General features: G+C 34.9%; 1 protein-coding gene across 1 annotated transcript; it reads left to right on the top strand.

Annotated features, from left to right (window-relative positions):
* Positions 1-13,164: 13,164 nt before the first annotated feature.
* LOC311278718 (uncharacterized protein) lies at positions 13,165-16,160 on the top strand (the record flags this gene model as incomplete). Its single annotated transcript, XM_084389727.1, has 7 exons — positions 13,165-13,770; positions 14,144-14,267; positions 14,471-14,681; positions 14,792-14,918; positions 15,126-15,424; positions 15,561-15,651; positions 16,146-16,160. The coding sequence occupies exons 1-7, from the start codon at positions 13,405-13,407 to the stop codon at positions 16,158-16,160; spliced, it is 1,233 nt and encodes a 410-aa protein (XP_084245853.1). The 5' UTR covers positions 13,165-13,404.
* Positions 16,161-17,393: the final 1,233 nt, after the last annotated feature.

The following is a 17,393-nucleotide window of genomic DNA, read 5'->3' as shown; positions in this document are numbered from 1 at the left end:
GCCTCAAAATCCAATGTTTTGATCCCCCCCCTTTAACCAACATAGTAGGTCTTATTTCTCCATATAAATTTATATATAGTTAATTTTCCTCGCGTTTTTTGGAGCAATGTAAAGAGATTGACATGGATAAATCAGTTTGGATACCCTCAGCCTTGGACAATAAGTAATGCCCCAAAATGGAAAGATCTCTACTAAGCCAGTGGTTTAAGGATAATTGATATTTGAATAAGGAAAATTTGAATAAGGAAAATTGATATTTTTTCTTTCATATTAATTTCCTCTCTTTTGTTTTTCATCTTTAACCATCTTAACTCCAAGATATTTAACTTATTTTTTTAACAGGGATTTCTGTATCTATACAGTCATATAACGCAAGTAGTTCACACTTTCATATTTAAACGAAGACCTGAAGCTTTGGAAAAAAGAAATTATTTGCAATGAATTGCTAACCATAGATTTATCCCATTAAAGATTCGCGCAAATCTTTTGCGATTTTTTCTAAATATCGATAAAAAACTATTGCGAAATGACGGCGTTTCCAATTAACCGATGTTATGCGACTGAAACGTCATTTTTTCCTCTCGCGATAAGTCATTCCAACGGACGATCATGGCAACGGACGTTGGTAAGTTTATATATATATATATATATAACAGCCACGTACCGCACTAGACATTATTATTATTATTATTATTAATGGAAGGAAACGTAGGTGTGTTATCCAAGCATTAATGGCAAGGAAAGACCCTTATACTGTGAGCGGCACATATGAGGTGTTTCTGGGTCTCCCTCATTTCTGCTTCGAGGTCTTGATTGTGGCATTTCTTTGAGGTTTAGAATCCAGTATTTCTATAATTATTTTGTCTTTTATGAATTTAATAAAGAACTCTGTCTCGTATTCTGTCCAAACACACCGCGTCATCTACGTCAGGTGACCTGTAAATGCGCAAAAACTGTTTCCATTGCAGTTTTGGGAAATATTTATTTTTCGAATTGCTTGAAAAACCAGCGGAAAAACTTTTTTGCGATAAATGGGAGTTTTGGCGAAATTGACGTGTTTCCATTGGGCGTATTTTCAATTCGCAATTTCAATTTGCGCAATTTGAAGGGTAATGGAAACGCGGCTAGTGTCGTCTGCAAACTGACTAAGGCGAAATTCGTAATCAAAAAAATGTATAGGCTACCCTGAAAATTTGGATGATTTAATATCAGATATACTAGTAGCTGTGAACATAAAATGAACAACTTTGGACTAATTGGACATCCTTGTCTTATTCCGCAAGTTATATTTATTCTTGGTGTTAGTCCTGCGTTTAAGGAGACATAACTGCAAATATCAGTATAGAACATATTGATTACTGAACAAATTTTTTTTGTCGAATCCAAAATTTTCTAAAGTAGAAAATAAAAAATCGAGTTCTATAGAATCGAAAGCTTTGTAAAATAAAATCAGGCTTTCCGATTCCAGAATAGACCGATAGTCCAGCATGTCCAATATTAATCTCACATTATTACATACTTCTACCTTTTATAAACGCAGACTGAGTTTCATCTACTATTTTATCAATTACTGTTTTCAATCTCTCTGCATATATTAACGCTAATAACTTATAGCCTATAATATAACTTAATAATAGGCCTCCAATTGTCTAAATTTGTTTTATCTTTTTTTGTTTTGGGGAGTAGGGTTATTATACCAGTTTTCATTGTTGGAGTAAGACATTCGATAAATGCATTCAATAACAATTCTTTGATATCTTCCCCAAAAAACGTAAAAAATTCCGAGGTAAACCCATCAATTCCAGGTGACTTCCCATGTTTCAGTTTTTTTTCAGGGCATTTTCTATTTCTTGCAGATTTATTTTGCCGTCTAACCTTTTTTTGTCATTCTCCCCAATCCTTTTAATATTGCTCTTAATCAGAGTAAAACGTCCTCTTTCCACAGTCCTCTTTGTCGTCCTCTTTCCACAGTCCTCTTTGTGGAAATTTGAGCTATAAGTCAGAGTAAAAGAGTTGAACTTCCTCCTGTATTTGGCTATAGGCTCTTCTATGACTGTGTCATTTTCTGTTAATTTGCAGATTCTTTTTTTAGACTACCTAGACTTTTCTAAGCCATAGAAATATGTTGTGGTGTTCTCACCTTCTTCGATCCATCTAGCCCTGGATCGTACAAAGGCTCCACTTGCTTTTTCTTGCTGTTTTTGGAGGGAATTCAACTCCGTTAGTTCTTCCTCCGAAGCATTAGTTTTACCACAGAGTATGTTAATCCTTTTCAGTATTTCTTTCTGTTTAAGTTTACTTGTTTTTGACATGCTTTTTCCCGTTTCAATTGCCAACCTCTTTGTTTCAAATTTAAACCATTCCCACTTCCCTTTATTTGACATATCCATTCCTTTTACTTTTAGACAGAGGGATTTTATTTGTTTGCAAAAACCATCATTTGATAAAAGTATATTATTTAGTTTCCATATATTACCCGAAGAGCGGGAAAGTAAGTCAGATCAGTTAGAAAAGATATAAGCGAGTCAGACCAGTCTAAAGGTCTGAGCTGAGTTTGGTGAAGCATTAAGGCAGATTCAATTTCTCATAATAATAATAATAATAATAATAATAATAATAATAATAATAATAATAATGTTTAAATATATGCTGGCTTTCTAAAGCCAACATAATAAAGAAAACTCAGAGAAACATCGACCAATTCAGTATGTAATACAATTTTATTAGTTTTATAATAAAACTAATAACATTTTAAAGGTAGGCCTATGCCGTGCTCTTCAACCGACATGATTTTAATTAATCCCAAACCTGCTAATTTTGTCAGTATTAATGTACGTTCACTAGCTTCTGCACATGCATACATTCATAAATATACATTTTGTGTCTATTAAAATTTCTAAATTATTTATAGCCTACATATGTCACACACGTCTACCTGCCTTTTGATGTAAATAAAAGACGAGAGTGGTAAATGTTACGGACATATGGTCCGTACTGTACATATGGTACAGTTCAGCCTATTATTGCCTTATTTTTATTTCCACTTCCCTTTTACACAAAGAAACGGAACTATTTGCACTGTATTTATCAATGGGAAATACATCATGCTAAAATAATCTGTCATATACTGTGGTTCACATTATTGGGGTCGCTTGCAAGTCTCAGCAGCGCGAATTACGTGACCAGCAACATATTTCTGCTTCAAATATTGTAGTTAGTTAACAGTGAGTTTCATTTTATATTTTATTACAGTGCATTTGTCAGTGCCGCACTCGTACCGACTCTTATTCTGCCTGACAGAAAGAAAAGCTCGTCGCTTACTGAAGGCGGAGCGTTTCGACCAATCAGATGAAAGGGGCGTTTCTGCGCCGCCCACGTGTGCAAATGAAATATCTAACCCATAAACCGATTTGTAAACCACAAACGAAAAATGAAAAATCAAGCCAAAACCTCATTTTTCATTTTTTAAACTAAACTAAAAAACGAATAAACGAGCTGGTTTTCATTTCTCGTTATTCCATTCCAAACAGGAAATCAAATGATCAAAAAGTTTTTATTTTTATTTTTTATATTTTATTGAACACCAAAAACGTAACAAAAACAGAATATACATCTATAATGGCATTGACAAATACAGATAAATGAGTTGGCACATGTCAGTCAAATAAATGGATAATGACAAAAGAACATTACATATATTTGAAGGAAAAAAAGAAAAAAAGAACAAGAAGGGGTGTCTTCATTCCTCTTCTAAGAGATCAAGGTCTCTTATTATTCTAGCCAATTTCTGGGCCTTTTTACTTTTCATACATTGCAACGATGGAAAGAAATTACAAATAAAGTCTCTTTTAAATACAGAAAAATAAGGTTTCGTCTTCGCATTTATGAATAAAGAATTTGCCCAGAATCAACATTACATTAATAAAAAAATCTTTTTTTTTTTCTTGTGAATTTGGGAGTTTTTAATTAGGAGAGCCAACATCTCTGTAGCCAGAATAAACAATGAGGGTGAGATGGGGCATCCTTGTTTAACTCCTCTCTTAATATCAAATCTGGGTGAAGTACCTGTTGGTAGGGCCACTGAACTATTGGTATTTGTGTAGAATAACTGAATAACATTACAGAAATGTTCACCAAACCCATACATTTTCAAACATTTAAAAATAAATGAATGTTCTAACATATCAAAGGCTTTATAGAAATCTAAAAATAAAATAACCCCATCATCCTCTGTTTCTTGATTATACTCCAGCAAGTCCAAAACCAGTCGAATATTGTTATGTATAGATCGGCCTCTAATGAATCCAGTTTGTGTCTCCCCAATCATTTTTGATAAACCAAGTTTTAAGCGATTATTATATGTGGGTTAGTAATTTATAGTCATTGTTTAGTAAAGGTATAGGTCGTGAATTGTCTTGTCTCATTGAATTAGGCAAAACCACGGTTTTAGTGATTTCCTGAAAAGCTGCAAAAATAAATTCCCTTAATAAGTCCCAAAAATGGCGCTAAAAATTAGACGTAATACCATCTGGGCCAGGTGATTTATAAATGACAAACACATAACAGCAGAATCAAGCTCTTCGATTGTTAATTCAGCATCACATATCATTTTGAACTGTTCATATGAGGAACAAATTCTCCGTATTTTTAATGATTAAAATTGCCATTATTTTATATGAAAAAGTTAATAATTTTATTTTATTGACAAAATATTTTATTTTGTCTTTTGTATATTTTTTGATTAGATCAGATAACATTTTAATCTGTCATATGATCATGTGATAATGTCTACTCGGGGCATGTCTCATTTCACTTCATTCATTCAGGGTAAATCAAGAGAAAAGTATACGCTGTAATGAAACAAAAACACTAGGCTACTAGACGTGTGAAATTAAGGGGAAAATAAATACTCTGAACCTTAAGTAGATTTACACAAACTGAGAAAGTCTAAAAGTGTAAGGTTGTGCCCCGCTCTCCCCTATCTGTAAACACTTTTTTTTTTTTATGTCTCAAAAAAATAAATAAAATAATAATAATAATAATAATAATAATAATGTACAATTTAACATTTGCTTCTTTAATTAAAAAAAGACAAGGACAAGCGTTAATGTCGAGCCCTGGTATGTTTTCCTTGACTGGTTTTCCCTGCAGAATTACGTTGTTGAAAACGAAAAGCGAGTGTTTCTGCATTAAACAGCTATCTCAACTGTTAAATAACAGATGTAAGATTAAAATAATATCAGATCTGTCTTATTTTAAATAAACAAAAAAAAAAAAAAAAAAAAAAAACAGATGAAAAATTAACATGAGTAAGAAATGTTCATTTGCTCCATCTAGTGGCAATCGTCATGAAATGCCATGTTAAACTATTTTTGTCCACAAGAGGTCGGCAGAGCAAAGCAATGCAATGAGTTATTTTGTATTTAAATTAAGAATGTGGAAAATGTGCTTTTTTTTGTTAAAATGTAATATTGTTTTATCTTGTTTGAGAACAATGACTCAAGGACTTGTCATTCTGATGGCAGTGACATAAATACTGACTTTTGAGAGGTGAACTAAGGGTTTTTAGGCTTTTGCAGATAATCCATTGTGTTCTGCGGTTTGTATGAATTGTTTGGAGAATTGCACTTACTGGTTTGCAAATGTTTTTTTTTTTTCTCACTTTATTTAAATTTTCCATTTAAACAAAATATAACATACACTTACAAAACATATACTTTTTATTTTATTTTATTTTTTTTATTTAAGTTTTTATTACAGTAATTGCAACATTTCCTTACATTAGGATGGTACCTGAACACTTAGAACAAACATTCAAACAATTATTTATTTTGGCAAAAAAAAAAAAAAAAAAAAAAAAAAAAAAATATATATATATATATATATAATATATATATATATATATATATATATATATATAAAAAGAAAAGAAAATAGTAATAATAATAATAATAATAAATAAATGAATAAATAAATATAAATAATAATAATAATAATAAAAAACAGCAGAACAGGCATTCAACAATTGGTTATTTCTGAAAAAAAAAAAAAAAAAAAAAAACCGAAACAGTCTCAGATTTTGTTCAGATATTACAGTATCAAATATAATAATATATATATATAAAATAATAATAATAATAAAAATATATATAAAAAATAAAAAAGACATCAATTGTAGCAATACAGTTAGTTACAAGGCAATGCCAGCCAACACAATATCTGTTTGTAATTTAATCAGATATTTCTATATTTATTGCTCTGCCAATAGTTTAGGTACCTGATCCGATTTTTTTTATTTTTATATATATATTTTTTTATATATAACTGTATACAAAAGAAAAAACTTGAGGATGCTACATTTTACTCCAGAAGTACTCTCATTCCCAATGTGTTTATTTTGTTTTATTTATGTGATTTATTTTATTTTTATTCCTACTTTTTAAATTCCTTATATGAATGTTATCTCTCTATTTATTCAATAATTCTTAAGATTTCCCTACTTTTTCTTAAAATATCGTAATCTCTAAACTAGGTCTGGTTTTAGTGGGAGAATGTAGTCTATCCATTTTCCCCATAGCTTGATAAATTTCTCGGATTGAAGCCGAAGATTCATTGTTAATCTCTCCATCGTGTAAATTTCGTTCACAAATCCCAGCCAATCGTTAATTTCTGGTGTTTCAGGTTGCAACCATTTTCTGGTTATAGCTTTTTTACAAGCTATCAAAAGAATTCTTATTAGATATTTATCAGATTTGAGGAAAAATCTAGTGACATTTTTCCAACCAAATTCTCTCCAGGATGAGGAGTGTGTTGTCTTCCACTGTGATACTAAGGATACTTTCCCAATCTTCCTCTAGGATTTCCGGATTTCCTTCCATTTCCCATTTATTTTTAATATATTGGGTATTCTCTAATTTTCTATCTTGTAGACTTTTATAAAATTTTGTAGTTATTTTTGTCATGTCACCCGTTTTATATATTGAAATAAACATTGTAAGAATACGGTTTTCCTTGTCATTATACAAAACATATACTTATATAACCTTCATATATATATACACACACACACACACATATACAGTATATATATATATTGTTAATAAAAGGATCCACACAACAAATAACAAAAGAATACAATTTATACTAAAAAAAAAAGAACAATAATAATATTAATAATAATAATAACAACAAGATAGTAAGACAATTAGTATTAGTGTTACTCGATCTTAGTGCTGCGTTTGACACCATCGACCACAACGTTCTTTTAAATAGATTAGAACATTATGTTGGCATTACGGGAAATGCACTAGCATGGTTTAAATCATACTTATCTGACCGTTATCAGTTTGTAGCAGTAAATGAAGAGATGTCTCATCGATCACAAGTTCAGTATGGCGTACCACAAGGCTCAGTACTAGGACCGCTGCTGTTCACTCTGTACATGCTACCCTTAGGAGATATCATTAGGAAACATGGCATTAGCTTTCACTGTTATGCCGATGATACTCAGCTCTATATTTCTTCAAAACCTAACGAAACTTATCAATTCACAAAATTAACGGAATGCATAGCGGATATAAAAAATTGGATGACTTGTAATTTCCTACTTCTAAATTCTGAAAAAACAGAGTTTCTAATTATTGGACAAAAAACTTCCTCACGTAATAACCTAGAATACTGTCTAACACTTGATGGCTGCTCTGTTAAGTCTTCGTCGTCGGTTAGGAACCTGGGTGTGCTCTTTGATACCAATCTTTCATTTGAAAGTCACGTGTCTAGTATCTGTAAAACTGCATTTTTCCATCTTAAAAATATATCTAAATTACGTCATATGCTCTCATTGACAAATGCGGAACAATTAGTTCATGCGTTCATGACCTCAAGGCTAGATTATTGTAATGCTCTACTAGGTGGTTGCCCTGCACGCTTAATAAACAAACTACAGCTGGTTCAAAACGCAGCAGCTCGAGTTCTTACCAGAACCAGGAAGTATGACCATATTAGCCCAGTTCTGTCAAAACTGCATTGGCTCCCTATTAAACATCGCATAAATTTTAAAATATTGCTTATTACTTACAAAGCACTGAATGGTTTAGCTCCGCAGTACTTGAGCGAGCTCTTAACGCATTATAGTCCGTCACGTCTATTACGATCTCAAAATTCCGGCCAGTTGATTATACCTAGAATATCAAAATCCACTGCTGGCGGTAGATCCTTTTCCTATTTAGCACCAAAACTCTGGAACAGTCTTCCTACCATTGTCCGGGAAGCAGACACACTCTGTCAGTTCAAAGCCAGATTAAAGACACATCTCTTTGACCTAGCTTTCACATAATACATTATAGACTTCTATAATTTAATGTTATGCTGCATAGATTAGGTCAGCCGGAACCGGGAACACTTCCCAAAAATCCTGATGTACTCGTTACATCATGAGAAGAATGGCATCTACGCTAATTTTAGTGTCTGTGTTTATCCCAAGGTTTTCCCGCAGCCTGCCGGATCCGGGCCGTATCCAGATCTGACGAAGGACCTTCACCTGGACCGATGACAACGCAGTGCTGAAGTGCCAACTAGTCTCTCCCTATGGAGGATCCCACTACCACTCTACAGATAAGGCGTTGTCGGGAAAATTCGTCTTGCGGTCCTACCCCAAAGCAACAAATAAAATAAAATTCCTTATCAAAATTTATAAGGAAAGACAAGTATTTTGTTTAGGCTTGGCTTGTAGGGAATTCCAAACCTGCGTATATTCTAACGCACATAACTATAGAACCCATTCTAAATGCGCATGTGAACGCCATCAGCGTTTCTCACAGGTTCGCGTTTAAAGTCTGTGTAGAGAGAATGGTGTCGTCTTAGCGGCCCCTAATTTAATAACAAATGATCATTGCGACGGAACCAAATCAATTAAAACTAACTTTAGATGGAAATAACTTAACTCTGCTGTAAAGCCGAAACAATCTCTGTTACCTTAAATTATACGCTTATCTCTGTAAAGCTGCTTTGAGACAATCTACATTGTTAAAAGCGCTATATAAATGAAGATGACTTGACTTGACTTGACTTGACAAGCAAATAGTAAAAAAAAAAAAACTATGGTCATCCAAAACTATAAATAAATGAATAAAATAATAATAATTAAAAAAAAGAATAATTTCACAGGTACAAAAAGGTGCTAAACATCCTGAGCACAGCCGACATATCCCTAAAGCAGGGTACCAATCTATATACCGGGGGAGGGAAATAATTACTACCAGAGGAGATGTGTAGTCAGGTGAATGAAGGCCTTTCATTTCCCTACATATCCTAGGAAAGATCCCCAAATTCTATTGAAATTATCCGAGGATCTCTTCATTGTGTGTCTGATTTTTTGTAGCTTAATAAAATGGAAAATATCTTGAATCCGTAAAGAATGAGTCGATTTCCAGTTTAATAAAATTAAACGCCTTGCCAGCAGTGTGACAAAGGCTACGAAGTCAGACTTGTATTTGGGCATATCAAGAGAAGTGGGAAGAGTGCCGAATAAAGCAGTGAAAGCCAGAGGTTCAATATGATTTGTTAGAACTTCAGATAATGTTTTACAAATTAATTTTGTAGGGAGGGACAGGACCAAAACATGTGTGCAGTAGTTGCGTGGGCCTGGTGACAACGGTCACATGTGGGATCCACTTCAGGATATATTTTTAACAGTCTAACTTTGGTCCAGTGGGTACGGTGGAGAATTTGAAACTGAATCAGCGCATGTCTGGCACAAAAAGATGAAGAGTGCACACTTTCCACTGTTCTTCTGACATGTTTTCTCCAATGTCCTCCTCCCACTGAGATTTAATAGTTGCAAGTGCTGGGCAAAGTGCAAATGGCATTATAAAGATATGAGATCATACCCTTCATAATATGGGTGGGCTTGAAAAAAAAGTCAATAGGAGTAGCTCTAGGGAGATTGAGGGTGCATGTCTCGAACGAAGCTACGAACCTGCAAATACCTAAAAAAGTGGTGTGTACATTTTTCTGCTAGTTGCTGGAAAGATGCAAAGACATTATCTATATATAGATCGTTAAATGTGATAATGCCCAGTGCTGACCACTGTGAAAAAGTGCTATCATCAATGATGGTGGGAAAGCAACATTTGCTGCTACAGGTGCGAAGATAGAATAGGTTTGTTATCCAAAGTGGTGTCTGAATTGCCTCCAGATTCTCAGCGTAGTTTTAACAATGACATTTTTAGCATAGGGAGACGAAGAGCATTTAATGGGGGCATGTCAGTGAAGTGGGCATGCATGAAGTAGCCTCCATATTAAACCATCCAGATCCTGATCCTGATTTAACCAGTATTGCATGACTCTGAGATTTGAAGCCCAATAATAACATTGTAAATTAGGTAGAGCCATTCCCCCAAGTATTTTGGGTCTATGAAGGAATGTCTTAAGAATTGTGGGTATCTTTTTATTCCAGATAAATCCTAGGATCAGGGAATCAATTTTACGAAAAAAAGTGTTCAGGCAGGAAAATGGGTATACACTGAAAATAACAGGAGAATTTGGGAAGATTATTCATTTTAACTGAATTAATTCTTCCAGCCAAGGATAAGGGAAGCAAAGACCAGTGCTCAAAATCTTTCTCCATCTGGAGTAACAAATTAGCAAAGTTAAATAAGTAAATCTATGGTGTGCAATCATAAATGGAAAATTATAGTCCCTAGCTGCAGAATTCAGTGGAGAAATTTCACTCTTGCTCAGATTTAATTTGTAACCAGAAATTATTCCGAATGATTTCAAAATATTAAGAGCTGCCGGTATCGATCTAGCTAAATCAGAAATATAAAGGAGGAGATCATCCGCATACAAAGATACTTTTTGCTCTGTACCCATTCTTTTTATTCCTTTTATAGTTGAATCAACGCTCAGTGCAATAGCAAGGGGTTCGATAGCGATGGCGAAGAGGAGTGGACTCAAGGGACATCCCTGACGAGTGGACTGCGGTGGAGGGAAAATAGTCAGAACGGGCATTGTTGGTTCTGACAGACGCTTGGGGGGCGGAATATAATAACCTCACCCAAGAAATAAAGTTATCACCAAAACCAAATTTCTCTAGTGTGTAAAAGAGGTATTTCCATTCCACCCAGTCAAAAGCCTTCTCTACATCTTCTCTGCATTCTCTGTGACAGTAAATAAAGTCAGTCTGGTTAGCAATAAAAAGTGAAGCTGGTAATGCTGTTTGTGGAGTTGTTTAGTCAGATCTTCAGAGAGTTCATGTCTTTTATCTTCAGTTCAAGGCTGTGTCTGAATAAAGTTGTAGTTTGTGTTCTTATTACTCTTTTGAAAGATGATTGAAAGAATGTTTCAGGAACATCACACTAACCTTTCAATAACATTCTAGCAACATTCAGGAAACTGGACATTTTTATGTTCTTGGAATGTCACGTTTCAACAAGAACATTTCAGGAACATTATACCTTTTAAAACACGTTCCTCTAACGTCAAGAAAGCTGGACATTTTTACTCTTTTATTTTCGTTTTCAACGTAATTCTCCTCAGGGAAAGGGAAAACAACACACAAAAAAGCACATTTTCCACATTCTTTAATTTAAACACAAAAACCACAAAATAACTCATTGCTTTGGGTGTCTCTGCCGACCTCTTGTGGACAACAATAGTATAACATGGCATTTCATGACTATTGCCACTAGATGGAGCAAATGAACATTTCTCACTCATGCTAATTTTTCATTATTTCATTAAAAAAGAGGGAGAATTGATGCTAAATTTATGTTTTTGATTAAAGATTAAAGTGCACACGAATTAAACAATAAGAATAATGATAAACATTGCAATATTCTGTTAAAAAAATATGATCAATTTTGAATTCATGGTGACTTTAAGTGAATGTCGTCACTTCCTCAGTTCCCGTCACTATGGTTACGGTAAACAGACACGGCAGAACAGCAGTGGGTGGAGCTGAACTAATGTTCATTCGCATCATTTATAATCTAACAAACAAACAAACAAACAAACAAACAAACAAACAAACGGCCTCCACTTTCGTCTTGTTATGAAAGCGACGGAGGCAGGTGAGAAAACTGATTTTTATTTTCTCTCACTAAGTATAAATCATTCGAGCTATTAATAACGCGGTGTATATTGGGAAATAGTTTGATAAATTATATGTTTTTTCCCCTGTTTTGCAGAGGAAGACATGAACGAGTCATCCAGTTAGAACTATGAAGAACTATTATAAGGTTATTATAACTATATAATAGTTATAAACAATTTTTTTTAACCTTTATAAAGGGCATTTTTTCCCTAATTTTATTAAATGCATGCTCCACCTTTCATTTCAAATTCTTAAATTTGATCAATACATTCAATTAGAATAATAAGACACTAGGCTGTTACCAATCAAATAAAATAATTTACATTGAAAAATTACTGTATTAAATGAGATTATGGGAGTGTAAATATTTTTTGAATAAACAAATAAGGAATGTTGAAAAGAATGATACTTTGAAACTAAACCGCCAGTAGGAGGCGGCAGGCGACCGTGTTAATGAGCGAGTCATGGAGTCATTCATTCAAACGATTCATTCAATAGGCCATTGAATCTTTGAGTCAACCGATTCGTTCAAAACGCTGAATCATTCAGCGTTTGAAACATGGCTGAGTGTTTTTTTTTTTTTTTTTTTTTTTTTTTTTTTTTAAACATTACAAAGCATTAAGCAATACAGATAAACATGGAAAAAAACAAAACAAACAAAAAAGATACACAGACACAAATAATTTGCCAGGGTAACAAAAAAAACAAAACAAAACCAAGAACAATGCTATGCATTTACCTTAAGAGGACAAAAAGGATGAATAAAGAGATACAGTTTTCATTGCTTTGGGATTAAAGGCCATGTTGCAGGTTTTTTTTTTTTCATCGAATTTGTGCAGTTTACTTGTTGGTATTAAACATTTAAACTGTTATCCATTGTATTTTATGTTGTTGGGTATCACAAAACGCAATATAATACGAAAAAGTAGGTACTATCTTACAGCGGTTTGCAACGATCCTCCTTTCCCCCACAATGCATTGCATTACGTCACGTTGGGGAGAGAATTTACCAAAGCCCGCCTTGAGAGCGATTAGAGAAACGAGTAGTAGGCGATAGCATTCAGTTAGCATTCAGATAGCATTCAGATAGCATTCAGATAGCGCAGATTATAGATAAATACATAGATATAGATAGATAATATATATATATATATAGATAGATAGATAGACAGACAGATAGATCGATAGATAGGCTAGTATAGAGAGATAGGCAGATAGATAGCATAACGTTAGCATAGATAGCTAGCTACCGGCTAGATAGATAGATAAATAGATAGAAATATATAGGCTAGTTCAATTTACCATTGACAATGGTGAACTACTGTGTTTGTGCTGGATGTAAAAACTCCACCAAAACAGGACACAGGGTCCATGGCTTCCCTATGAAGGACAAGGCAACCCTCAGACAGTGGGTACAATTTGTCCGTGTTAGGCGGGCACATTTTTCAATGACCTCCGTCACCACAAACTCAAAGATCTGCAGCGCGCATTTCAGGGAGGAGGATTACGACCCAGGGGATATCAGGATGGTTTCTCTTGGGCTGAAGACGCTGAGCCAGGTACAGCTTATTCCGACCGCCGTGCCGTCTGTGCACACGCACCTCTCTGCCTGCCCTGCCCCAAGACCGAGAAGCACTAACATCAGTGCCGCCCGCCGCAAGCGAGAGCTGGCTACGGTAAGCCTCAAGCGAATGTTTACGTTAGCTAGCTCTGTGTATACTACATAGTGTTTCCCCTCCACTACAGTCATTATCAGTCTGACATAAGAAAAGCACATTTCGTGGTTCATGAATATGAAAACCAAAATAAAAGTGCAATGTCCAGAAGCTTGTCATATTTAGCTAGATAGCGCCTTGACTAAAGTTAGTGTTTGGATCACTGGTGATAATCAAGCGACTTTCACAACAGTGTGTGTGTGTGTGTGTGTGTGTGTGTTTGTTTGATTTAGCTGCTTGATTTAAAGTGGATGGAAATTGACTATTACGGTTTTCTTTCATATGTATTTAACCGTGATCGTGTTGCTGACCATTTTGTATTTTTTTGCGCAAGATGTTGACAGATGCCTCGACGCAGGAGACCGCAGACAGTGCTACCATAGATGACCCCTTGCCCTCCTCCTCCACTTGTGACACAGGGACACAATGTAATCTGAAGCCCCTTGGAATGTCTCACGGTAAATCTTGGGTATTTCTGGGATGATTTAATGTTTGAGTGGTTGATATGCTGTCTAAAACATACGTTGCCGAATTATATGCATGCAGGACATTTCCATACACGTTGATGAAATTAAAACATAGCCTACACCAAAACATAACCTCTTAGATTTGCCATGATTGTCATATGTGTATGACAGTATGTTTACTGCCTTTGCCACAGCTGTACAGGTGAACCTAAAGCCCAAGATGGTCAGTGTGGGGACTCAAACAACTTTAAGGATGCAAACTTCCACCCCCCTCACTAGTCCTGAACAAACTGATGAAGAAGAGGATCCCTCTGTCATCATCAGTGATCCATCATGGGTGCCAGAAGACCAGATGTCTGACGAGGATGAGGAGGAGCCATTTCAAACTTGTCACCCCCAACAAAAGTGAGATAATTTAAAACCAACATAGACCAACTTTGAATTTTCATTTTTGTGTATCTGGTAGTTTGAATGACACCCCTCTTCCTCCTCCTCCTCCTTTTTTTTCCATTTAGTGGCATTGATAAATTCATTGTTTGCAAAGCGGAACTCATGGCCCTGTTTGCCATCTGCCCGGCCTGTTGTGAGAAGTGTGAGAGTAGAATCGTGCAGCAGGGAGGGACATTCATTAAAATAGAGCAGGTAGGGTTTTGTTATCACAAATTTAGATTAAAATCATTATTTCTTACTGTGACAATGTCATCATGTTCTGCTTGCTATATTTCCTATGCAGGGTAATCTCATGAGTGTTTCCACTGAAAACAAGAAACGTTTGACCAGTAATGTACAGTACTACTTACTCTATATTGAATCCTGATGTACTGTTGATTTTTTTTTTTTTACATCTAGGTCTGTGCATCATGTGGTTACCAGCGTTTCTGGCAAAACCAGCCGATCCTACACAGGAATATGCCAGCCTGCAACCTCCTTTTAAGTGGGGCCATTCATTTTACTGGATGTTTGGCCTCCCAGACATTGCGAATGATGACCCTGTTTGGTCTTCAGTGCATCAGCGTGAGCACCTACTTTCGTCATCAGCGCCATTACACGATCCCTATCATCATTCAGGCCTGGCAGAACGATCAGGCCAAGAATCTGAGTGACCTCAGGGCAATGGATGGAGGCCTAGTTATTGCTGGTGACTGCAGGTAAAGCAGAATTGTTTATTCTATGGCATTACTTAATTTTACATACAACCTGGATTCTATATTGCAGGTGGATTGTCTTTACAGACACTGGTTAATAAAAACTTGAGACATAATTCAAATTTGTAATTATACCCAGGTCAGATTCTCCAGGGCACTGTGCAAAGTACGGCTCATACTCGTTAATAGAGGAGAGAGTGAACAAGGTGGTGGATGTGCAACTAGTTCAGGTAAGCCTGATGTTATACAACAACTAAATTAAGTCTGTGGAGTGGACTGCAGCTTATATATCACTTTTCCACTAGTACAACCATGCATAGGGCTTTATCATGTCTGAAATTTTAGACTAAAAATGGACTAAAAAAAAACATTAAATTAATTAATTGCAAGACCACTATAGAGCATTAAAAACTAGAATCTCAGAACATCGTAGTGCGATTAGAAATGGTGTGACATCTAGCCCTGTGGCTGTACACTTCATGAATGCCAAACACAATGTTTCTAGTTTAAAATTTGTGGGAATTGAGAATATCAAATGTCCTAGAAGGGGTGGTAATGTGGATAATTTGCTTTTAAAAAGGGAACTGTTCTGGATTTACACATTAAACACTTTAGCTCCCAGAGGCCTCAATGAGGATTTTGATATTAGACCTTTTCTAAATTAATGGATGATTTAAATAACAATATGGTTTTTTGATTCTCTACTTTGCTATTTTCTCTACAGTCTCTTGATTTATAGGTATAGTCTCTTTGAATAACTTGGTCCTCTGTATATAAATAATGAAATGCTGTGTTTATAACAGATGCTTTTTTACTTGTCTGATCAAATTTGACAATTGTCCGAATCCCCATCTGACTTTTACCTTGATAGGGATTTTTCAATAATGCTTGTTGATTCTCTATGTTTTTTGTCTTGACGTACGGATAGTCTTTATGAATGGTAATACATATAGTCTCTTTGAATCTCTTAGTTTTTTCTGTACAAATAATGTAATAAGTGTGATGTACCATCTGATATGTTTTTTACACTGGAATAAAAAAAAAATAAAAAAAAATAAAATTAATATATATATATATGTTAGACAATTAACAGTGGGAATCAATATGTAAATATGTTAATATATCCTTGCTGGACACGATGTATAAATATGTAAATATCAATGTATGTTGATGGATGTATCCAATTTGTGTGATGGTGGGGTCACGTGATACAGACTTTAAAAAAAGGGGTAACTGTTTGTACACTTCCTGTTAGTCTGAGGAAGGGCCATGTGAGGCCCGAAACGTCACTAATAAAAAAATGTTTTGAATGGGAGCTTATTCGGTGTGCGGATCTGTTACTTACTACTACATGGATTATACTGGTGATCCAGCACCCGTAATGAAAATAAGATGTGCGTGATTTACTCCTGTGGTGACTATAGTGTTTAAACATAAACATATAACCTTTTGAAACTATTTAAAAATCTGCTATATTTCACAAAGGAAGCCAATTTGTTGGCGTTGGCGTTATACGAGAATGACATTCTGAATATGAGCCTATTGTTAGCTGGTTTAAAAATGTGGATTGATCATTGCAGAGTTATTCCTTATTGCAATGCAATACAAGAAGTGCATAGCCTATGTTATTCTTCACTGCACAACGTTAGATCGTTTGTGCAATGCAATGCAACAACACACATGTCATCTCTTTAATGAACATGCGAATGAGTTAGTACTGGTGTGCAATGCAATGCAAAAAGTTCATTAAAGAGATAACATGTTGCAATGCATTGCACAAACGATCTAACGTTGTGCATTGAAGAATAGCATATAGGCTATGCACTTTTTGCATTGCATTGCACAGCAGAACTAACTCCTTCAAATGTTCATTAAAGAGATAACATTTTGCATTGCACAATCGATCTAACGTTGTGCAATGAAGAGTAACATAGGCCATGCACTTTTTGCATTGCATTGCACACCAGAACAA

The sequence above is a fragment of the Rutilus rutilus genome (genome assembly GCF_951802725.1).
Source record: "Rutilus rutilus genome assembly, chromosome: 19".
Lineage (NCBI taxonomy): Eukaryota > Metazoa > Chordata > Actinopteri > Cypriniformes > Leuciscidae > Rutilus > Rutilus rutilus.
Note: the sequence above shows the minus strand (reverse complement) of the source record. Positions and strands in the feature narration are given on the sequence as shown.